At 39.5% G+C, this 25,852-nt stretch overlaps 1 protein-coding gene across 3 annotated transcripts in view; it reads right to left on the bottom strand.

The window, feature by feature from the left end:
- Positions 1-25,852, bottom strand: part of PCSK5 (proprotein convertase subtilisin/kexin type 5) — a 464,720-nt gene that overhangs the window by 256,766 nt on the left and 182,102 nt on the right. For all 3 annotated transcript variants that reach the window (XM_030809749.1, XM_003267429.4, XM_003267428.4), the window contains exon 8: positions 4,107-4,319. In XM_030809749.1, the coding sequence (XP_030665609.1) occupies positions 4,107-4,319 (213 nt within the window). The remainder of the gene's footprint in view (positions 1-4,106; positions 4,320-25,852) is intronic.

The raw sequence follows: 25,852 nt of genomic DNA on the forward strand, positions 1-25,852 counted from the left end.
GACATGTAATAAAATGTGAACAATTATGTTATTAAAAACATTCTTTCATTATACGACTTTAAAATAACTAGTCATTTTAAATGACTTCTATTTAGCTTATGAAAGAGCTTCTTTCATTGTAATCTTTACACTTTGAACGCTTCTTTTGCTGCAATAAGACATAAGGCCATTGCTGATCCAAATCTAGTAAAGCATAAATGCAATACCAAGGTTCACAACTGTGCTAGAAGTAATGGCAGGAAACCAAGGGACAGGGACTTCCTTATGTTTTGAAACCCAGGGCAAGGCTTTCCTGTTTGCGTATCATGGAAAGTCATTTTGTCCAGAACAAGTAAAATTTATTTAACAAAAATGCTTTCCCAGAAGCAGAGAGGAGATTTTTTTTCCCTCTCTCCTCAGATCCTCAGCAACTGTCTTGGTTCAAATCACAAAGGTGCTCTATGAATGAAGAATGACAACTGTGCTCTTCTGGGTAGGCTGCAGATGACAAAAGGAAATGAATGTCTCAGGGAAGGGGGCCTAGTACAAAGACAGGCACTGCCATTCCTGTAGCACTCAATCACATACTCCACTAACAGGATGCGGGCATCACCGAGGGACCAAAGGCGTCTGGGTTCAAAGCCTGGTGAAGGAAGGGTCCCAGGCGCAACACAGGATTATTTGTCATTCTGATATCTAGAAGGAAAGGGGGTCAGCCGGACCATAAAAGGCTGATGTTGCTGCCAAATCCACTCATTTTCAAATTGTTAACATGTTCCGGATCAGAGTGTCTTTCTTTATGGGATGAGTGGAACAGATCGCAGTGTTTTATAGATTTGAAAAACTGAGGTGCGATGAGCACCTCTCTTAACGGCAGCTGGAAGAATGCCCTGACCTCCCAGGATGCAGAAAGCTACAGGAGCTTAGGCGACAATGTGACTGGGCATGCACTGAGCTGCTCCTGTGTACCAGGCACCAGGTACCTTAACTCGGGATTTTATTATCTTCATGGAAATCTCTGAGGTTGGTGCTGGTATTATCTCCATTTTACAGATGAGGCAATCAAGACTCCATGAGGGTTGCTTATCCACGGAGTGGTCTCTCTGAAGCTAGAGACTAATATCAACAACTTCCAAATTTCCTCTCCAGTTGGGGGTAATTTGGGAATTCAGGCAAAATAAGGGAATCTAAGAACTAGCTTGAGAAAATTTACTAATATAATCTCACAAAAACAGAAGAAAGGCATTAAACAAAAAGGAAGAAACAAATTAAGTTAAATACATAGAGTGAGTCATGGAAGGCTTTGAAATCACAAGCAAAAACTGGGGAAGAGTATATGACCGCACGAAAGATATTAACATTTAGTCATGGTGTCCACTTTCCCTTGTAAGCTCTCTCCCTGCCCACAGAAGGGGTCAATTTGTCTATCCATGGGAGAATCCTAAATGACACCCCTGCCATGGGAGTCACAGCAGCAACCACACAATCACAGCAAATAATGACGAAGGCCCCGGGAAGGTTAAGTTTAGAGAGTAAAACTCACAGCAGTGATTTTGCAGTCCCTCTGTACACACTGTGTTTTCCCACCTGGACCGAGACAATCTTGCCTTCTTCTTCGATATTTTTACCATGAGACTATATGCTTCCCTTAAAGAAGGCATTTATAAAAGTTAACAATACCCTCCCCACAGCAATCACCCCACAGAGAATAATAGGACTGACTAAACGGGCATAATTACTTTGAAGCAATAGTGAGTTTGACTTAAGATGATTTCAAACTCCAGAGGTAAAAAACGAGAACTCTTATTCGAGTTTTCATCAGGAATTTCACGATGCAGGACTGATGGATGTCACTCCGTGCTAGTGGACGTTGACCATGAGTTAGAAGACACGAGTCTTCTTATTTAAAAGCAAAGGCATATTTCTAGATTATAACATTTCTCTAATGGAGGCAAAATTTCATTGGGGCATCACTTTCCAGTTAAGGAAGCCAGAAACTTCAAATGCAAAGCTCATCTCTGCATTTTCGCCTTGTATATTTCACTTGCTGTTTCGGAGTTATGCTTATTGATGAATGTTGGAGGTACTGACAGGTGGAATTGGGTGTATATATTTAAACCCAGACATTGTGGAGCAATTAGGGAAAGATGGGGACATGTATATGGGGAGGCAATTTTTACCTAAATCAATCTACAAAATGTAACTAAAGAAGGTAGTAAAAAGTAGCTGATAAATCAAATATAAAAATCATATAATAACCAGGAATCAAGAGGAATAGAATGAATGTGAATTAAGACTTGCACAAAGGAGGTACAGTCCTGTCCCCTATGGACTGCGGGAAAGGCAGATGGAGCACCAGTAGAGTGACCCCAACCTGTGTAGATCTGTTAGAGCCAGAAGCAGAGTCTTGGCTAAATGCTAAAAAATGTCAGGTACAGCAGCTTAGCTCTACCTTGAAAAGACAAATCCAGAGACAGTTTACAAAACCATGATCAGGAAAAAGGTCAAAGTGCAAAGGTGTCTGAAATTTATAATCAGCAGCACAGTGCTGGGCACCCCCGAAAAGTTAGAGCTTTCCTAAGCACTGAAGGGCCAGGTACTGTGCTAAGGACTTTTTACTGCCTTCCTCATTATTTTGTAATAACTCCATGAACTATGTGCTACTAAATGTCCTCTTTGTATAAATAAGTACGTTGAGACAGACAGATGAATTTGTCCAAAATTGCTCAACTACAAATATCTCAAGAGTGAAAGAAACTCACGCAGCAGGCTGAGCCTGCCACCTGAACTCTTAATTACACTGGCTGTTTGCCTAGAGTGCAGGATATGTTGCTAAACAGGGGATCCCATACAGCTTCTGTGCTTCTCCATCCAGCAAACTTTGTGCTGTCTATAAGAAATGCACTTTTTGGCCGGGCGCGGTGGCTCACACCTGTCATCCCAGCACTTTGACTTTGGGAGGCCGAGACAGGCGGATCACTTGAGACCAGTCTGGCCAACATCGTGAAACCCTGTCTCTGCTAAAAATACAAAAAATTAGCCGGGCATGGTGGCACGTGCTTGTAGTCCCAGCTACTTGGGAGGCTGAGGCAGGAGAATCGCTTGAACCCGGGGGGGCAGAGGTTGCAGTGAGCCGAGATCGCGCCACTGTACTCCAGCCTGGGCAAAAGAGCAAGACTCTCAAAAAATAAAATGAAATAAAATAAATAAAAATAAATAAATGCACTTTTTGGTGGGGCACAGTGGCTCATGCCTGTAATCCCAGCACTTTGGGAAGCTGAGGTGGGAGGATCACTTGAGGTCAGGAGTTTGAGACCAGCCTGGCCAACGTGGTGAACCCTGTCTCTATTAAAATACAAAATTTAGCTGGGCACAGTGGTGCACACCTGTAATCCCAGCTACTCGGGAGGCTGAGGCAGGAGAATAGCTTGAATCTGCGAGGTGGAGGTTGCAGTGAGCTGAGATCAAGCTGAGATCACACCACTGCCCTCCAGCCTGGGCAACAGTTAGACTTCATCTCAAAAGAAAAAAAAAAAAAAAAAAGAAATGCACCTTTTATAGAGGTTTAGTTCATGTTAAATAAGTATAATTTCAATGAAATTCTGAGTTTCCTTACACACTTTTGTTTTTCACACTGAACTGGCTATACTCAGAAACCAAAGCACTAAAGCTAAAGTTAAAAGTCAGTGTGGAAACACAGTGATAGGAGCACAGGGCTGAGTCAGGTGTAGATTCCAGTCTCTCCTCTGCCACTAACTCACAATGTGAACGTGAACCAATCATTTATCCTCAATAAAATTGAAGCTTAATCACGTCTAAGTCCACATTAAATGTTGCAATGTGATGACTGCACAAGCATTTTCAATTGGTAATGTTTACAACTTCTTCTATTATCAATGAATCTAATTTCCTATCTCCATATATTACTTCTGTGTGTGTGTATATATATATATAATATGTACATATTATTATATATATCTAATTTCCTATTTCCATATATTACTTCCGTGTGTGTGTATATATATATATATAATATGTATATAATACATATATTTATGGTTCTCCCTTTGTATTTCAAAGTGAACATTAAATAAACAGATCATGATGGGCATGCACATGTCACGTACGATTTTCTTATCGTAGGACTCCCCGCTGCTGTAGGTTGTGGCCAGCGTGGATGAACACTCTTCCAGGTACCAAGGTTTCTTTCCGCTTTCTGCAGTGCTGCTGATGGAGATGGTGTAGATGCTGTTGGTGTAGCCATCACAGGAGCAGTGGTCTTTGCTCCTTCCGCCATTTCCAGATGCCCAAACAAACACAGAGCCGAGGCCTCTCCGCCCCTGTTCACAAACAGAGAAAGCTAAATGATGGTGTGAAATGACTCTAAATGAAGAGGTCAGAATCCGCTGAGCCAAACTGGGTAGGTGCAGGTGGGGTGTGTTGCTATCTTAATATGCTGGGCTTAAGCAGCTTTTGGGAGTGGAGTAAGAGGCGTTGGCTTTACAGACTCAAATGGTCAGAAAAGTTACAAGAGCACACATAATGACAGTAACAATGGCTAATATTTATGGACCAAGCACAATTCAAAGTGTTTTACATGAACTGGATGGAATTCTTTCAAGGATCCTGTGAGGCTGGCACAATTCCTGTCCCCATTATGCTGTGGAGAAACTGAGGTACAGAAGTTAAGTAATTCGATTAAATTTTTTTTTTAAAGGAAGTTAAGTAATGTTCTTAAGGTCACAAACAGTAAGTGTTAGGGCCAAAATTTGAACCCAGACAGTGAGATATGAGAGTTGGGATATCATTAGTTATAATTACCATAGTTATGCACTATTGTTTAAAATCTTCAAATCTGCCATGAATTGGGTGCTATTACGCACCCTCATTCACATCTGAGGAACATGAGGTATAGAGAGGTTATGCCTCCATGCTGAATCACACTGTTGGTGAGCGTCAGAAGCAAGTACTAACTGTGTACTTCTCTCTATAAAACTGATCTTCCCATGAGTGGTGTAGACACTAATTACTGAGGGATGTTAATGGATGCTACCATAAATAAAAGGATTTCAAGATCACATATGTTTGGGAATCCCTGAATTAAACAAAATTAATTGAGCCTCTTTATTGCAAAACTTCTAAGAACCTTTAATAAATGAATGGTTATTGTAAAATTCTAAGAGCAGGATACAGTCTAATATAATTTTTCCAAACATATTTGACCATAGATCCATTAACATTATCTTAGAATGCTACAAGACAGTGTCACATTCTTCATGCCAAAGCTTGGTAGCTAAAAATAACTAAATGAATTTCTTGGTTAGGCATGGTGGCTCACACTTATAATCCTAGCATTTTGGGAGGCTGAGGTGAGCAGATCACCTGAGGTCAGGAGTTCAAGACCAGCCTGTCCAACATGGGGAAACCCCATCTCTACTAAAAATACAAAAATTAGCTGGGCGTGGTGGTGCACACCTGTAATCCCAGATACTCGGGAGGCTGAGGCACGAGAATCGCTTGAACCTGAGAGGCGGAGGTTGCAGGTTGCAGTGAGCCGAGGTCATGCCACTGCACTCCAGCCTGGGCGACAGAGTGAGACTCCGTCTTTAAAAAAAAAAAAAAAAATGACTTTCTTAAAGTCCTCAATAATTAAGGAATAGAAGCAAAGTAGAACATGGACATACACAGTGAAGTGACTATAAGATGATGTCTTCAGGAGAAAACAGAGATTTAAGCCAAAATGGAGAGTATTTGGGAATAGCTACAGCTGAATCCCTAAGAAATTGTGCCATTTTAAAGCTAGAAGGCAAATTGGAAGACATCGAGGCCAAATCCATCATTTTCTATCAGGAAGTGAGAACCCAAGTCACACAGCTAGGGATGGCAGAGACTTTCTTCCTTCCAGGCCCTAATTTTCTGGTCCCCAGGTGGAAGGAAAAGCATTTGGGGGATGCTGTCTTAGAATTTCTGGAAAAAGAGCCAAAGAAAAAGAGATAACAAAGTCTGGAGTATCTGTGATAAACTCTTCCTGACCTTGAATGCTCAAGGAACAGAATATTTATGACATGATTTGATAGACCTGATCATACATTTCTTTTTGTCCTTGAACTTGGAAAAAATGCCTTATGATTACCCAGGAATTGAAAATATTCATGAAGAGAGAGGGGGATAAACTTTCAGTTGCTATTGCTGCTCGACAGCTGGGCCCGGTTTACCATCCCTCAATGTTTCCTCAAAATATTCATGAAATAGAGAGGAAGGTGCAGAAATCACCAAGCCATCACAAACTAAGAATCTTGTTCAATGCTATGACAATCTCTAGGAGGGATTATGCATCACTATGTTGAGGGTGGTCAGACTGAGAAACTATGGTGACGGACTCATGTCTAGACCTCAGAGACAGAACAACATACCAGAGGGAAAGAACGTTCCAACTCATCTTCAATATGTTCCCTCTCTATCAGACACTGAGGGGCTGTGTTACAGGCAAAAATCAGGGTCTCACTGGGCCTCACCTGATAGGTCAATAGAATATATGGGATTGTGTAAAACCCACCTGATTTAAGCAGCATCATAACAGATGATAGACAAAGACTCACAACGCAATTAAAAAGCATATATGGTACAAGCACGTGTGTGTGTGTGTGTGTGTGTATGTAAAATTATGATAGTGTGCCCATGAATAAAATTCAATTAAACTATCTTTAAAAAGTAACTTGATTTTAAAGAATATTTAATAAGAAAATATTTAGGAAGCATTTTTGTGATAATGTAGTTACAAACATAGGATACAAAATGATACAGCACAGTCTCAGTTTAGGAAAAAATGTGTGTAGACTGGGTGTAGTGGCCAACACCTGTAATCCTAGTGCTTTGGGAGGCCAAGGCAGGAGGATCATCTGAGGCCAGGAGTTAGAGACCAGCCTGGGCAATAGGGCGAGACCACATATTTACAAAAAAATTAAAAAGAAATAGCCGGGTGGTGGTGCATGCTTCTAGTCTCAGCTATTTTAGGGGCTGAGGTGGAAGGATTGCTTGGAGCCAGGAGTTTGAGGCTGCAGCGTGCTACGATTGCTCCACTGCACTCCAGGCTAAGTGACACAGCAAGACCCTGTATCTTGAAAAAAAAAAGGGGGGGAAGACAAAAAAGGGTGTGTGTAAATATGTCTATATGCATAAATTTAGATGCATACCATAAAGTGAAAATGTAATTGAAGTTATCTTGTAAGATCATAAAAGCTTTTTATTTTCTTTTTTATGTCAATCTTCTATGACCATGTCTTACTTTTATAAAAAGAAACAAGAACATTAATTCCTCTACTAAGTGGGAAAACAAAGAGTCAATTCTTAAGAGATAATTTTTTAATGTTATGGCCAAAAGGGGTTTTACCCATAGAAGGTCCACTGTGTACTAAAAACAACAGAGGCTAACATTTCTAAAAAACCTTCTATGCGCCAAGCACTATACAAACATTACTCTGCACAATCCAAGTTTATATTATCATCATTTTACAGATGAGCAAACTGGTTCTCTCCGAACTGCTCACTAACGGGCTGGGTGCAGTGCTTATGCCTGTAATCCCAGCACTTAGAGACAAGCCTGGGCAACACAGGAAGACCTTGTCTCTAAGAAAAAAATAAGAAATTAACCAGGCATGGTGGCATGTGTCTATATTCCTGGCTTCTAGGGAGGCTGGGGTGAGAGGATCACTTGAGCCCAGGAGGTCAAGGCTGCAGCTAGCTATGGTCACACCACTGCACTCCAGCCTGGGCAACAGGGGTCAGAGAAAGTCCGTCTCTAAACAAAAAAAAAAAAAAAAAAGAAAATGCCAGACCTTGAAAACTGACTGGAGCCACAGCCTGAGCTATTAATCCTTACAATAGTCTTCTTTTGGGCAAAAAGAGGGCTAGTGGTTATTGAACCCTTTCTGGCCAAATCCCCCATGTCTCCATTGCAGCTTGGCCTTAGGATGTAAGAGCAAAAAAGTCCTGAAGTCCTTTCCAGACTTGGCAGTAGAATTAGAACTGATAAAGAATAGATGTATGCCTTGCTCTTAAGAGGTAGGATGTAGTTTCCAACCCCCAAGTCCCCTGAAATCCCATCCTGAGGGGTGACTCCCTCAGAAGTATGAACACAGGTCATTCTATTCTGGCAGCACTCACCACTAAGAAGGGGCAATGGCATTGCTGAGGGGTCCTTTGGGGATCCCTGGGTTGAGAGAGTCCTGAGTTGAGAGGACAGTAGGTTGCTGCTGCCCTGAAAATGTCCCTTCCAGAGGTGACGTCCTTGTATTGAACAGATAATTCGAGGGAATTATTTTATAATTGAACATGGTGAAGGAAAACCTCAAAGGACAGTGTGGGGTCAATAACCACTCCCAGGCCTGAACGGGCACAGACAGAGGGGAGTCACTGGAGCTGGTGACAGAGGGGCTAATCGGAGTTGGTCACGGGGCATGCTAGCCTGTGTTGGACCTGCAGGCTGGGGGCAGGTGAATGCATACCTGAGCCCCCAGTCTCCTTGTCTTACATTCTCATTTCTGGCCAGCATACCCCACTGGCCAAACCTCATTAAAACCCATAGAGATCAGTGTCCGCATGCACAGAGCTCATGGAGAGAAGGGAAGAAGAGAACTTAAGGGTTAAATAGAAGACACCAGAATAGTCCCAAAGGTGTGCTGTGGACTGCGCTATGTTTCCCTAAAGTCATATGCTAAAGCCCTAAAGACCAATGTGACTATATTTGGAAAAAGGATTTTCAGTGAGGCAACTAAGCTTAAATGAGGTCATAAGCGTGGGGCCGCACAGGACTGGTGTCCATATAAACAGAGGAAGAGATACCAGAGCTCAGATCTCTCTAGCTCGCTCTCTCTCCCTCTCCCACCCCCCGCCGCCCAGGTTGTAGGCACAGAAGGAAGGCTATGTAAAGACCCAGCCAGAAGGTGCCTATCTGCAAGCAGAGGAGGGCCAGGACCCAGCTCTAAAAGCATTGTGGTCTTGGACTTCCAGCTTCCAGCCTCCAGAACTGTAAGAAAATAAATTTCCCTTGTTTAAGCCAGGGGTCCTCAATCGAAATCGATCCGTGGCTTGTTAGGAATCCGGCCACACAGCAGGAGGTGGGTGGTGGGCAGGCAAGTGAAGCTTCCTCTGTATGTACAGCCATTCTCCATTACTCTCTTACCGCCTGAGCTCCACCTCCTGTCAGATCAGCAGCGGCACTGGATTCTCATATGCGCTCGAACCCTCTTATGAACTACGCATGCGAGGGATCTAGGTTTCGTGCTTCTCATGAGAATCTAATTACTGATGATCTGTCACTGTCTCCCATCACCCCCCAGATGGGACCATTTAGTTGCAGGAAAACAAGCTCAGGGTTCCCATGATTCTGCATTATGGTGAGTTGTATAATTTCATTTTATATTACAATGTAATAAGAGAATTAATGTGTGCAATGAATGTAATGTGCTTGAATCATCCCTCAACCCCCCGTTCTGTGAAAAAACTGGCTTCCATGAAACTGTTCCCTGGCACCAAAAAAGTTGAGGACCGCTGGTTTAAGCCACCCAGTCTGTGCTGTTTTGTTACAGTAGCCCAGGCTAATACGAGGAGAGAGGAAGAGAAGAACAATGGCCTGCCCCTCGTTGGATTCTGTGTGCTCTGCCACAGAATGCACACAGACTGCCATCATTCGACCCAGGAGGCAATCTGACCTTTATTCCTGTGAGTATGGTTTATGATTGAAGTCCCAGAAATAAACAGACTGAATTTGCAGGCTGGAAATACCATCAAGACAGCTGCTAAAGATCTATGGGGTTAATCCTAAACAATTAGCAATTCAAAGATACATTTCCTACAGAGGCACAGGGGGTTTCCATTCATAGGAAATATCCAGAAACCAAAATATATGTGGGAAAAAATTAAAAATCTGCACATTCCTCCAAAAAAAAGTAATTTAAGAATTAAATCTTAATGTGGGGTGTAGGGAGAAGGGAGGGTGCACGGAGTACTATAAAGAGAAAAGAATCTTGAGGCATATATTTTCCTAAAGTGTGGGAAATAATGACATTTTCTAGCTTGGTGAAGTAGTGTGATTGCAATTGGCTATTTAAATATGGCTTTGCATAACAAAAAAAGAAAAATCTCTTCAATTTAATTGAGTGCTCCATTAAAAGTTAGTTAACTTAAGGCAAAATATATTGTGGAATCCATGCAGCATCCATTTGAACAACCTGTAAATACTCTCTTTGTATTTAAATGCACATTTTTTTCCTCATGAAAGCCCTATGAAAATCAATTTGTATTACCCCATCAGCATTATTATTAAAGGATAGAAAAGGATTGGATTTCCTTGTGGCTCAGAAGGTCAGAAAAGGCCACTTTATGCTGGATTACCAATTAAATCATACACTCCGAGCCAGGCTTTGAGAACATTAGCGTATGCTGGAACAAAAATTTCTTTCTTTAAAATAATGTGATTATTTTTTAGTCAGTGCAGTTAGGTTTTATTTGATATTTTAGTATTACTTTCTTCTCCTGTATTGCTTAGTAAGTATTTTTAAAAGACCATGAGTAGATGACGTAGGTTTCTTGTGATATAAAAAGGAGTAAGAAAGATAGTAACATATATTAATATGTGCCTGGATACTGTGCTAGAAGCTTTCACATATTGTTAGTTAATTTAGAGCAAAATTTAGAGCAACATCAGCAAAGTAGATAGCACTAAATGGATTGTTCCGTATTAGGAAACTGATAACATTAAGTAATGGGCCCAGTATCATATAACTAGGACATGGCAGAGACAAGAGGTCGAGACCCTACGTCTGATCAGAATCTCTGGATCTCTATATGTCGACTTGAAGAGACACAACAAAACAACTTTGGAATGAGGCACTTCCATTCATCTGTGATGTCTCGCAAGCACCGCCTCAATACCCAACTTAGCAAAGCCCTTGTCATTCCTCTCCCCACCTTTTTTGATATTCCTCCTCTCGGGGAGAAAAGAGCACAGTTTTCTCTGTAAGCTCTTTATGCCATGGTTATTCCATACTCCATATTCCCTGGATAAAAGGGCATCCAGGGATAAGGGGAAGAAGTTGGTGAGAGACAAGGACACTTACTACTCATGACTTAGTAGCTAAGAAATAAAGAACTGTTCCTATTTTTAAAGCTCAAGGACATTCTGACTAGCATTTCCGAAATAAATCTTGTTGCTTTATAGAACAGGGTTCATTGAAAGAAATAGATCTCGTCTAGAAACATAATGTAAAGACCAAAAAAAAAAAAAAAAAATTAAAAAACCTCACAAACACCACCAAAACCCCCTTTAAAAACTACTGTTTTTTGTAGCACTCACACAAAACGTTTGTTCCAGAATTCTAAAATATATTGCTTCTGTAAGCAATTTAAATAACTTTTTGATAACATTTATCCTATTGTTAGAAACAGACTAAACTGGTATAACTTGGTGGGAGAAAGCATTCTTGGTGATGCACAGAGATAATGTAGTCATGGTAAAGGTGTATGAAGACATCTATGGGATGAGAGCTTACTTAAGCCCCAGACTTGTTTTTTCAATCAGTTCATCTGAGTAGGATGGAGCTGAGGTTAGGGAAATTAATTATATGGAATCGAGTGAAGACTCAGGGAACAAGATCGTCCATCCCTTCAAAAAATCCACAAGTAACTTGAATGAGACAATATGAGATGTTTTATCCAATGTAGAGAGTATCCAGGTTTCTCTTGTTCTGCTTCTACACTTAGAATACTTCATAACTGTGCTCTCAGAATAACTAAGGTACACAGAGGAACTATTATATGTATTTTAAAGCAAACGCTCATTAATTATGCTTTATTTATTTGGTGATTTGAGTAAAGGAAACAGTTCATTAATTCCACTTGTTTCCAAGCAAAAATTCCAGGATTGAAAAGGCTTACCAATGGAAAGCAACAGCTCCCTAAAGCTCATCTCAGCAACCAGCCAACAACCAGTGAGTGGCCTCCACCAGCACCTGCTGATGTTCAGCGCTTCCAGCAGCCCATTTCCTGGCCCTGCTACTGGTCTCAATCTTTATGCACCTGCTTTAGCCTGTCAGCTGCCAGACCCACACATGCAGCCTAAGAGAGACTCTGAGGAAGGGCTGTCTAAACATCCTCAGACTGGCTTCCAGAGAACATTGTATGGGAGTACCTTCATTATTCACATTCTATGCTACTTAGCCACTCAAAAGATGGCTGAGAGAGAGATGGGAAATACAAATGCAGTTATTTTCTACTTCTCTAGTGAGAAAAATGGAGCAGAGAAGGCTTTTGTGGATAGTAACCTACTTCTGCTCATTTCTGTCTTCTTGCCATTTCTTATGTGACATGACTTCACTCCCTCCTCTTCCTCCACATCTGAACTTCACCAATCTATCTTTTCAGCCCCATACCAGGTAGTCTGTATTATGATTTTCTGTGCACACAATAGGTCACTAAGCCAAGAAATTTTTAATATTCTTTTGACTTTTTAATGATGCACTGAAGTTATCAGATGCAGTTATTAGCAATCATATTAATTTTACCATTCACAAATGAAAACCCATTTTATGTGCTTCCTGAGCATATCAAATGCAGCCGACTTCACTTTCAAAAAAATAGAGAGCCTAATAATGACTACAGGATCAACTGCAAATGACAAAATTTTAAATGCCATTTATAAGCTACTTTTAGGGTCTTTTCATGATATTGTTCATATCCTAGTCTATGAATGGAGAGCACGTTGCACTGAATTTAGGGACTTCAGGTCAGTTTTCTAAAGTGACACTTGGAAATGGTGAGTAAGGTGGTCAAAGTCTAGTGTCAAGGACAATGATCAGTGCTGCAAATACAGAACTTGCCCTATCATTAGCTAATTTTATGTTTATTGTGTGAATAGGAAGAAAAAAATTGAGTTACTTATCTACCATATCTGCTAGAATATAAATTTGGTAGAGCATCAACTCACAAAAGGCTTAGTAGAATCAATTTCCTTATCAGAGATGCCTTTTCTTCATGAGGGTTGATTGACACTGAGGATTTACACACTTAACACTGCTTCTTAACTTTATCACAACAGTGTACAAGTTGGTGTGACCCTTGGCTCCTGACAGCAATATCACAATAGTGTAGACTTCTTTTACTTTGTTCATTTTCACAGCATAACTGGAAGAAGAAAACCAGCCTTACATGGAGAAAGAGTAGTAGAATATGTGTGATGAAATAAAAACTGGGTGTGTTTACCAATGGAAATAAATATGCTTTCATACAAAGAATTCTATTTCGATGAACCTTTAGATATTCTGTACATTCAGGAACTTCAAATAATACAATTTTGAAGCTGAATAATGTCCTATGGATATTATGTAAAGTTGGACACGTAAAAGGTTCATTCAGTATAATTTTACATTTCTACATAAGGGAACTAAGGAAATGATGTTACCAGAGCCAGTCAGAGGCAGGGCTGGGACCAGAATGCACCCAGTCTTGCCTCATCCAGTGCTGACTTCCCCTGACTAGTACTGACACCAAGTGTTCCTAAAAATACTTAACAACTTATTTAGGAAAACATGCTTAACAACAGTGGATTCGAGAAAGTTAAAAAAACAAAACAACCTTCTCTTCTGCCTTATCTCATTTGCCAAATCAACAATTCCCAAATAATTAGCTGCTTTAATAGTCCCTTGACGGTCAATTCATACTAGTCAATTCTGTTTTTTCTCAGACCTCATCTCATCGGTTCACAGAGGCCTCAGCAAGACTCAGGTGATTAACTTCCGGTCACTCCTTCCTACATCCTCCATGCTTTGAGCCCCTGCACAGTTTTCCCATTTTGTGGGGGCATCTCACATTGGCTGGAAAGAGGGGCAGGCAGACTAGGTTTCTCAATTTCTCACTCCAAGCAGCTAAGAAAATAAATGTATGTTTCATATGCTCTCTGAAATACCACAATCAATAATTACTAGCACCAACACAGCTGTTCTGGGTACATCCACCGTCCCAACATTTCCATTTTTGGGAGAAGAAAAGCTATTCTCACACCTGCCAAAAGTTTTTACAACTTGGTTCATCCCAGAGCAAAGGCAAAACCATGCTCACACTTTCAGAAGGGCCAGGTTTATGAAATTAAGAAGGACATTTCTAATATTAACATTGATTACCAATGTTGAAACTGCTCAGAAATGTATATCACCTTTAAATGTATATGGAAGGGGTAAAATTTGAAAAATTCCTTTCATAAAGAATAAAAACATTATCGACAGAGGTATGAAAGGAACTTACTGTAAATATTTGGACAGGCACTTGGAAAGGAGGATAGAGGGATATTCCAGCAATAATGAAAAGTTCATACTCTTCTCTAAGTTAGCTCTAGATTATGAAATCTCTCACTGTGAAGTGGATCCAAGTGCCAGCTCAAGTCTGCAAGGGTAAGCTACCCTCATCTAGAGCCCAGCATGGGGCCTGAACTGTCACACACCTCTACTATAATGAAGTAATACTTGATCTTACACGGAGTAACTCCTAACATTTCTGAAACAGAGAAGATCAGCCCTCTCCATTTCCTACCCATGAACACAACCCTGTCTTAATTAAAACAAATTATGCTTTAGAGAAAATTACAGCTGTTATCAGGCTCGCATTATTTACAAGCCTCTATAGTGAGTATTTTCGGGTCCTTAAAGATGCATCCAATGTGGCCCTTCCTTTTAAAAGAAGCCCATTGCAGGTCTGCACACTTCATATGTGCAATCTCATTCAGCCTTCACGATAGCTCTGTAAAGCAAGTCCTATCATAGCCTTTTCTCTGGGAAACAGAAGTGCTGATAATTTGTCTCAGGTGAAATAGCTAGAGAGTAACCAAACTGAGCAAGAGAGGGACTCTATACCACTACAGGCCTCATCCAAGGATGAACAGGAAGAGAGCAGAACACATAGTGGGGTTCAGGGCTGTGCCAAATCAGTTGCCTGGATGATCAATTCTCCAGGAACTCAGAGAAGAGAGAGATCTTTGTTGTACTGTTCACTTTGGTGACCACAATTCAGCTATGGTTGACTGGGAGCTGAGTGTGAACAGACGGGCCCACCTGACTCACTCGACAGCAGATGCTATTGCACACAGCATGGTGGCAGAAAGTGCCACAGTCATTTTTCTTACTGGCCATGTTGCCTAACTTTGCCAAGACTCAGTTTACAAATCAATAAGCTGAGTGTTCCTGTGAGGCTCATGCCCGTGCCTACCTCAACTGGCTATAGGTGTTATAATAATGTTCGCAGCTAAATATTAGGTTTGACTGTATTCATCAAACATGAGGTGACGAACGCAAGCTCAGGTGAAGCAGAAAAACAAACCTGCTATCTGAGCCATATATACTTTAAAATAATTTGATATTATCAACTGAGTTCCATGGGCCCTTGTTTGTTACATAGCGGTTTTTCTTTTCCAATTACTGCCATGTTATGTTGAAGGAAAATGATCTGTCTGTTCTCCCTATCAACTTTCTCAAATCTATGTTCAGAATCATAGCAATTCAAAATTAGTAAAGACCTCAACTTGACCTAATCTAATCCCGGTATGATTTTGAATCTTCCCTTAACAGGGACACCCATACTATATTATACTAGAACACTCTTGTGAGGAGGAAGCCACTTACCTCCCAGGTAGCGCAGCAGTCACTATAAACAGAACAAACCAAACCAAAAGAACAAAGGACTGTTATTGATAACTGATTAATCAAGGAGTAGAACAGTCTAACAGAGGGATTTAAAATAGGATTTGCAGAAGTTGATTTAAATTGCCCACACAGTTACTAATGGATCTCTAAACTAAAACTGAAAACAAGATGATAATAAAAATTTGAAATTTGCACCTACACAAGGTTAGAATAGATTTGTGTTCCTCTCCGTAAAAATGCACAACAATTCACATTAATATAGTAACCTAAATTTGATACTTGGATGTCAGATAGCTTTGTGCAATTAAATAATGTGAAACCACATATGTATTTATGAAAAACACGCATTATATTATATTGGGTGATATTATATTGGGTACACTTGGCAAGCCAAGTCTTAGCTTTGTTAATGTTCTAAACACACAGAATTCCACCAGGATGTAGTTAAATCTTGAGGGAGAATTTCTAAAGCAAATCCCAGTTAAAGTCAATTTTTATTAAGTGGAACCAATTTTTAAATAAGCTCCCTTTTCTTTCCGCCTAGCTATATATCATTCCAAAATTTTACATTCGCCAACCAGTTTAACGGTAATCTGTCATTTATTAAAAAGCAAACTGGTACTAATCCTGCTACAGCTGGGTGTATATCAGATAAAAACATATCCCTCCTGGATGGAATTGGTTAAGTTTATTATGATTATAATTACTGCTTTCATTATACCTCTTCTCTCCCCTCTTGGTGAACGTATACCTTTAATATAAGGGTGGGGAAATATGTGTATGTTCACTTGTGTGTATGTACAAGCAATCTTTGCTTTCAGCAAACACTCCACATAATCCATCAGTTTTTAAATCTGGTGAATTGAAAAGGCATTTGATGATGGGAAGGGAAAATAGTGTTCAGAGTCTTCCTAAGAGACTAAACAGACATACGCCAATAGATGTCTATCAAATGTCTTGGTTTCCATCTGGACCCCTAAATACAATAGAGTCAGCATGGGATAAGATCCATAGTTTCAACAGAGAGTGAAGGGGCCAATGATCCTGATTTCACTGACTCTTCTTGACCATCCTTGACAATGGCTCTGTTCTGTTAGAATTCACTGGAACGCTTTAATTGGTATTACTAAAGCCGAAGAAACTCAAAGAAAAATGACTTGAACTTCAAAGTACACTTGTAGGTACATAGTGGGTATTTAAGAAATACTTCTTTTTTTTTTTTTTTTGAGATCTCGCTTGAGTCTCACTCTGTTGCCCAGGCTGCAGTGCAGTGGCCCAATCTCAGCTCACTGCAACATTGGCCTCCCGGGTTCAAGCGATTCTCCTGCCTCAGCCTCCTGAACAGCTGGGATTATAGGCGTGCACCACCACGCCTAACTAATTTTTCTATTTTTAGTAGGGATGGAGTTTCACCATGTTGGCCAGGATGGTCTCGAACTCTTGACTGCAAGTGATCCACCTGCCTTGGCCTTCCAGAGTGCTGTTATAACAGGCATGAGCCACCGTGCCCGGTCTTAAAAAATATTTGAGTAAAATAATAATGGGAATACTGGCAACCTTAATATAGGCTTTTCTAACTATGAAAAAGATTCCATTTCAAGTTTTTTTCTCTTCTTCTAAAAAATGTTATTAAACACGCTTGTCAGGAAATTGTGAAATGCTGTCAATATTATACACCTGCTGATGAATATCAATTGCACCAAGTGTATTAAAATCCAATTGGGGCAAAAAAGATGATTCCAAGGCAACTAGACTGTGCTACAGTAAGTCTTCTTATTGTGGGCTGTTTACTCTGCCCTAGCTTACCAGATTCTGTAAACCGAAGGGACTTTGGAAGTTTGCTTGCACTTTATTTAGAACATTTATTCATCATTATACAGCGAGCTCCCCAAAGACAAGGGCTGAGTGCTATTCATCTTTCCTCACCATCTAGAAAAGTGCCTGGAATATTATAACCCCTCAGTGAATGCCTCTTCGATGCAACCAGGAATAAATGAATGAAGAAAGAAACAATCATAGAAAATTTTAGGGTCTTAGCTTCTTATTCTGACACAAACCTTGGGGTCATCTACAGCTGAAACACTGTCAACTCACTCACTTGTTTTATAAAATCATTTTCCTATTTAGGACTGACTGGGAAGATGAAGCCAAGAATGTTCCCTCAGAGAACACTTTGCAGGTCATGCCAAGGAGCCAAGCCAAAGGCTCACCACGGTAAATGCAACTGTGTAAGTCTGAATAAGAGAAACTTTTAAACTGTCCTTTCCTAAGATGACATGTAAAATTTCAGTTCTGAGACCCTGGCAAAACTGACAAAGAACCTGTGAGAGAACCTATACGCCCTACTAAGAAGCCTAGGATGTTCCTTGTCAGTCATAAGGAGCAGTGATGAGTTTTAAAGAGAAAAAAAATGACAAGATTTGCCTATGAAAATACTTCATTGACTGCAGTATTCAGGCAGAATTGAAAGTTGAAGCTCAAGCTGGGAAGTTTGGAAAGTATGCTATAGTAGAAGTCTGTATGAGAGATTTGTTTCTAACTGTGAGGACAAGAAGGCAGATGGATTTCATAAGGTTTTAGGAAACAGTACATCCAAGACTTACTAGATGACTAGCATGAAGAATGGAAGAAATCTCAGGGTTAGGAAGGGAGACTGGGTGAATGGGAGTGCCATCAACAAGTGAGAGAATACATAAATGTTGATAAAAGTAACCCCTAATATTACTTCTAGTTCCAATGTTTGGACTCTAAAGGTCTAATGACTTTAGGTGAATTGCACAAAGTAATTCCGCAAATTTTAAAATGAAGTTAAATTTAAAAGCAATTCAAAAAAGTAATAAAAAGAAAAACTTCTATGTAGTTAAAGTTGAGAACCGTGGTTAAATGCATCGGTTTACTACAGGACTTCTCAGAGCCCTTAATATGCTTTTATTTATTTATTTATTTATTTTTATGTATGTATGTATGTATGTATTTATGTATTTATTTATTTATTTATTTTTGAGACAGAGTTTTGCTCTTGTTGCCCAGGCTGGAGTGCAATGGCGCAATCTTGGCTCACTGCAAACTCCGCCTCCTGGGTTCAAGTGATTCTCCTGCCTCAGCCTCCTGAGTAGCTGGCATTACAGGTGTGGGCCACCATGCCCAGCTAATTTTTGTATTTTTAGTAGAGACAGGGTTTCACCATGTTGGCCAGGCTGGTTTTGAACTCCTGACCTCAGGTGATTTGCCCACCTAGGCCTCCCAAAGTGCTGGGATTACAGGCGAGAGCCACCACGCCCAGCCTTAATATGCTTTTAAATCTTCAAAAGGAGCATCTAATAAGTAGTGTTTCTTAAGTATACTTGAAAATAAAACCTCTCTACCCCCAACCCCTTTTGCCTATCATTTTATTAAATTAGTGGTTTATGCCATATACTTTAGGAAATATTATCTTTGATATTTTGCCCACTTATATAGGCCATTCTTTTGTGATAATCTCAAGATTACATAATGACCTTCTGTAAGGGTTACTCAGCAACATGAGATTTAGAACAACAAAAATTTTATGGTATTTTGCATGATTAGTCAGTATTTGGTTTTTATTACCTTTGCCCATTTTAAATAGCGATAATGACTAAGATTCATAACATATTTAGAGACTTTACATTGTTACAGGAGCTCTGCTGAATATTTTACAGGAATTAATCATATAATCCTCACAACATTACTATATAGCATTTACTAGCATTTAGCTCCAGTTTAATATAGAAACAAACTGATCCTCAGAGAGGCTAATTAACCTGAACATGATACAAAAGTGCTGGAATTCATATTTCCAAATCCAGGGTCTGCGTACTTTAACCACCATACTACACCATGTATGTTTATAACATTTCTAGAATATTAAGCAAAAATAATACCAGTGTGATCCTTAAGTAAATTATCTCAGTACATGCATCAAATTGGCATGGAAGTCATTTGTAAATTCATTCACTCATTCATCCTTTCTTCACTAAACCCTTGTTGAGTGCCAGATACCATTGTGGGTACTTGGGTACAGTAGAACAAGCATGGAAGAGACAATGAGATCAGTAGAAATAATCAATAGAAGGAGGTATAATAATTGCAAAGAAGGGATTCTGAAGGGCTGGAGTGCATGTGTGTTACATTGTATGTAGGGAAAACCAGCGAAGACTTTTAAAAAAACAAGTTAGATGAGAGCTCAGAGAAGCATGGGGTTTTGTATATAGGGGTCACTGTGACCTTGTCAGAAAGCAGCTTCAGTGGATTGCTGGGGTGGAGTCCTGAAGCAGTGGCTTCAAGAAATAATGGAAAAAGAAAGTTGGAGGATGGCAAGGTGGGACAACGGCTTCAGGGAATCTCATTCTAAAGGGAAAAAAAGGAGAAATGAGGCAGTATTAGGGAGGAGATAAGAAACCGAATCCAGCAGCACATCAAAGCTAATATACTATGATCAAGTTGGGATGCAGGGCTGGTTCAAGCATGCAAATCAATAAACGTGATTTACCACATAAACATAATTAAAAGCAAAACCTACATGATTAACTCAATAGAGACAGAAAAATATTTCAATATAATCCAACATCCCTTCATAATAAAAACCCTCAACAGACTAGGCATCAAAGGAAGTTACCTCAAAATAATAAGAGCCATCTATGACAAACTCACAGCCAACAACGCACTGAACAGTCAAAGGCTGGAACCATTCCCCTTGAGAACTGAAACAAGACAGGGAATGCCCACTCTCAACGCTCCTATTCAACACAGTACTGGCAGTCCTTGCCAGAGCAATCAGACAAGAGAAAGAAATAAAAAGCATCCAAATAGGAAAAGAAGTCAAACTATTTCTCTTTGCTGATGATACGATTCTAGACTTGGAAAACCCTGAAGACTCCACTGAATGGCTCCTGAAACCAATAAACAACTTCAGTGAAGCTCCAAGATATAAAACCAACGCACGAAAATCAGTAGCATTTTTATACACCAATAATGTTCAAGTTGAGAACCATATAAAGAATGCAATCCGGCCAGTGTGGTGGCTTACGCCTGTAATCCCAGCACTTGGGAGGCCAAGGCGGGCAGATCACCTGAGGTCAGGAGTTCGAGACCAACCTGGCCAACATGGTGAAACCCCATCTCTACTAAAAATACAAAAATTAGCTGGGCATGGTAGTGCACACCTGTAGTCCCAGCTACCTGGGAGTCTGAGGCAGGAGAATCATTTGAACCCCAGAGGCAGAGGTTGCAGTGAGCCAAGATCACGCACGCCATTGCACTCCAGCCTGGGTGACAGAGTGAACTCCACCTCAATTTAAAAAAAAATGCAATCCACCCACAATAGCCACACACACATAATAAATACCTAAGGATGCGTCTAATCAAGGTGAAAGATGTCTACAAGAAGAATTAGAAAACACTGCTAAAAGAAATCAGAGATGACACAAACAAATAGAAAAAACACTCCATGCTCATGAATTGGAAGAATCAAAATGGCCATACTGCCCAGAGAAATCTATAGATTCAATGCTTTTCCTAACAAACTATCAATGTCATTTTTCACAGAACTAGTAAAAACTATTCTAAAATTCACATGGAACCAAGAGTCCAAATGGCCAAAGTGATCCTAAGCAAAGAGAACAAAGCCAGAGGCATTACATTACTTGATATAAACTATACGGAAAGCCTACAGTAACCAAAACAGCATGACATTGGTACAGAAACAGCCATGTAGACCAATAAAATATAATAGAGAATCCAGAAATAAAGCCACACATCTACAGCAATCTGATTTTCAACAAAGTCAACCAAAAAATAGCAATAGAGAAAGGACTCCTTATTCAATAAATGGTGCTGGGATAAGTAATAGAGAAAGGACTCCCTATTCAATAAATGGTGCTGGGATAACTGGCTAGCCTTATACAGAAGAATGAAACTGGACCCCTACCTTTCACCATATACAAAAATTAACTCAGGGTGGATTAAAGATTTAAATGTAAGACCTCAAGCTATAAGAATCCTAGAGGAAAATCTAGGAAATGCCATGTTGGATATGGATCTTGGGAAAGAATTTGTGACCAGGTTCTCAAAAGCAACTGTAACAGAAACAAAAGTTGACAAGTTGAATCTAATTAAACTAAAAAGCTTCTGCACAGCAAAAGAAATTATCAATAAACCTACAGAATGGGAGAACATATTCACAAACTACACATCCAACGAAAGTCTAATATCCAGGATCTATAAGGAACTTAAATAATTCAACAATCAAAAAACAAACAACCCCATTAACAAATGCGCAAAAGACATGAACAGACACTTCTCAATAGAGGACACACATGCAGACAACAAACATGAAAAAAATTTCCACATCACTAATCATCAGAGAAATGTAAATCAAAACCACAATGGGATACCATCTGTGGAAAGCAGTCTGGAGACTTCTCAAAGAACTTAAAACAGAGCTACCATCCAAGCTAGCAATTCCATCACTGGGTATATATCCAAAAGCAAATAAATTGTTCTACCAAAAAGACACAAGCACTCATATGTTCATTGTAGCGCTATTCACAATAGTGAAGACATGGAATCAAGCTAGGTGCCCAATCAATGGTGGATTGGATAAAGAAAATGTGGTACACATACACCATGGAATACTACACGGCCATGAAAAAGAATAAAACCATGTCCTTTGCAGCAACATGGATACAGTTGGAGGCCATTATCCTAAGCAAATTAACACAGGGACAGAAAATCAAATACTGCATGCTCTCACTTATGAGTGGGAGCTAAACATTGGGTACTCATGGACATAATGATGGGAACAACGGACACTGCAGATTGTGGGGAGGGGAGAGAGGAAGGGGCGGATGGGTTGAAAAACTATCACAGCATCACACAATTTACCCACGTAACAAACCTGCACATGTAACCCTGAATCTAAAATAAAGTTGAGATTATTTTAAAAAAGACCAAAGAGGGAGTCTCCTCTTGTTCTTTTAAGACAGGAGGACGAACAGTACAAATGGATATTGATGGTAATAATAGAGTTGAGAGAGAAATTTTGATGATAAAACAATTTTTTTGAGGCAGGTCTTTGATGGGGTGACATGGGGTAGGGTCCAGTGAACAAATGGAGGAGGTGGCCTTAGGTGGAAGACGAACAATTAATTCACCATAGTAACAGAAGAAAAACTAGAGTATGTGGCCACAGACAAAGGTGGAAGGTCAGGTGTGCCAAAAAAAATCAAAACGACAACATGTAACAGAATTTACCAGATTTCTTTGAAGCCTATGTTTTGTCTTCTTTGGCTAGGCTGAATTTCTGTTTTTTCTCCCTATAAATTGGGAGAAACAGTACCTATCTTTTGAGATCATCATGAAGATTAAATGTTATTTAAGTCCCAGAAGATGACTATAGTATAATAAACTGGATAAAATGTTAAATATTCATGTTGCTATTATTATTACTATTAATTGTATGCAGCCCAAATTATACAACTCTAACTCTTGCACTTAATTTTATAGTTCCTTAGAAGAAAGAGCACATTGTCAACTGTGACATGGTTTGTTTAACATAGTTTCTCTAATGTAATTTTGCCACATTAATTCTAAAAGGGCTATAAATTGAATCAATTCTGATTTTGTTAAAGTCTCTGAAAACAGTGTTACATTCTTTGAGCCAAATGCTTATCTTATAGTAAACAAGTAGGGAGCATTTTGAAATTCAATATTTGCTACATTTTTTCATTAGCTTGCAGAAAGAATGGATGCAATCAATACTTGGACGCCTTGAGCAAAATGTATTTATTTCCTCTGTGAAAATCTCTCTTGATACTTCGGCTTATCTATTGCTGCCTGAACTCTCTGATGGTCTTGATGCTGCTGCCACCCTGGTCCAACACTCTCCTGGACCACTTCAATCTTCCAGTCATGCCTCTTCATCTCTCACCCCATACAGTTACTGTTTACACAGCAGTGATGTTTTAAAATTGTGTAAGGTCAGGCCACAATTCTGTTTAGTCTTTCATGGCTTCCTATAACAGAACACAATTCATATGCCCACCATGATTTAGAAAGCCTTGCTGAGCTGGCCCCTGCCTTCCCCTCCAACACATCTCCCTTGGCTCTCTTCCTGTTCCACCTTGCCCCCAACACCTACATCAGTATTGTGTTCTGGAAATACACCTAAATCTTTCCCCACCTGGGGTTCTTTGCTCTTTCTGTTCCTTCTGCATATAATAGTTCTTCATATGATGGGCTTGTTATCATTTATGTCTCTGTTCAAACATCACCTCCTCAAAGAGGATGTTCTGTCTTCCCTAACTAAGGCAGCTGTGCTTTCCCTCAGCAGAAATCAGTTTACTTTTATTCATACACTTACCCTCAGCTGAAATAGTCTTGATTGTTTCTATCCTTGTTTCCTGTTTTGTTGCTAGAATGTAGGAACTTTAATGTATTACATAGAAGATGCAGATGTCTTTTTCACCCCTTTATCTACAGTATATAGAAAGTGGGAGCTTGCTAAGCTTAATATGATGAATAAATAAATTCCAATCCCTACATTTTCGTAGATGATAAACCCCAATAGGCCAGAATGACTTTAGGCTGCTGCATAGGTTTTCAGCCAGCTAATTGAAGGAATTATTTTATCAGTCATTTATTTCTTCATCCCCTAAGTAATTAAGCCAATAAATCACTTATTTATTTCTTTGTTGTACCCTATAATCTAATATTGTATTGTTTTTAATTCAATTATTTTCTTTATCTTTGACAATGTGTGTGACACAAAAATGCAAATGATAATACTATCAAAGAATATAAAATTTCCTGTCTCACTTGATGCCTCATAAAAAAGATTTATTTAACCTGGAAAAGAGAAATATACTGCTTAAAATATTAAATTATATATTAATAGATATTTAGAGGAACATCCTTTGGGAAAATACAAACAAAATTCAGGACTACAAACACAGATAACTAGACTGAATTTATATATCCAGAGGCTATCTCACTGAAATTGAAGATACGCTTTTAAAGGCAAGTGAAATTGAAGGTTTGTACAGACATAGGAAGAACAAAATAAATGACACTAGAGCTCAGGAAGGCTACACTGACTTGCATCATATTATTAATTATTATTATTATTATTTTATTGAGACAGAGTCTTACTCTGTTGCCCAGGCTGGAGTGCAGTGGCATGATCTTGGCTCACTGCAACCTCCACCCCCTGGGTTCAAGTGATTCTCCTGCCTCAGCCTCTTGAGTAGCTGGGATTACAGGCACCCGCCACCACACCCGGCTAACTTTTGTATTTTTAGTAGACATGGGATTTTGCCATGTTGGCCAGGCTGATCTGGAACTCTTGACCTCAGGTGATCCGCCCTCCTTGGCCTCGCAAAGTGTTGGGATTGCAGGCATGAGCCACCATACCTGGCCTGCATCATATTATTTTTAATCTACCCCAACAGGTAGCTTAATGATCAGGAACTAGGCAGTGTGGAAATGGTATAGCAGAGAAGGATGATGGACTGAGGACACATTTAAATAGTTTTATAGGAGGACATGATCTTTTCTCTGAAAAATAAAATTTATTATATTTCAGGTATTATAGTAGTTGCTTTATATGCATTATCATCTCATTTTGCATTTATAACAGCTCTGTGAGTACTATTAGTGTCCTACCTTAGATGAGAAAATGGAAGTAGAGAGGTAATTTGATCTACATAAGGTTAGAGAGAAGTAAATGGCAAATATTGGACTCAATCCTAGCCTAACCTGAAAGCCTATTTGTATTAAACACATGAAAACGCTATCTTCTTGACCTCATCACATTTAAATGCATCACCACGGTTTTTCCATATTTAGATGTGCAATGCTATGAGCCAAAAAACAATTTGTTCTTATTGATAGTTATTTCTTTTGTTACTACCTCAACTCTAAAAGCAAGTGGTTTGATTTAAAACTGAATTCCTTTTTTTTCCCTAAGTAAAACCTTGGAAGATCTTCAATGGAATGTTGAATTAATTATGGTATCTCTATACTCTAAAAATTTTGAAACAAATAAAATAAATGAGTTCTATTCTTAAGGGTTGCCCCAGAAAGATGCCTAGGGTAGACCGTTAGGTGCAAATAGTAATGTGCAGAGGTATATAATCTCTGTTTGCATGTTAATATGCACAAGAGTATGG

Source organism: Nomascus leucogenys, chromosome 1a (genome assembly GCF_006542625.1).
Source record: "Nomascus leucogenys isolate Asia chromosome 1a, Asia_NLE_v1, whole genome shotgun sequence".
Lineage (NCBI taxonomy): Eukaryota > Metazoa > Chordata > Mammalia > Primates > Hylobatidae > Nomascus > Nomascus leucogenys.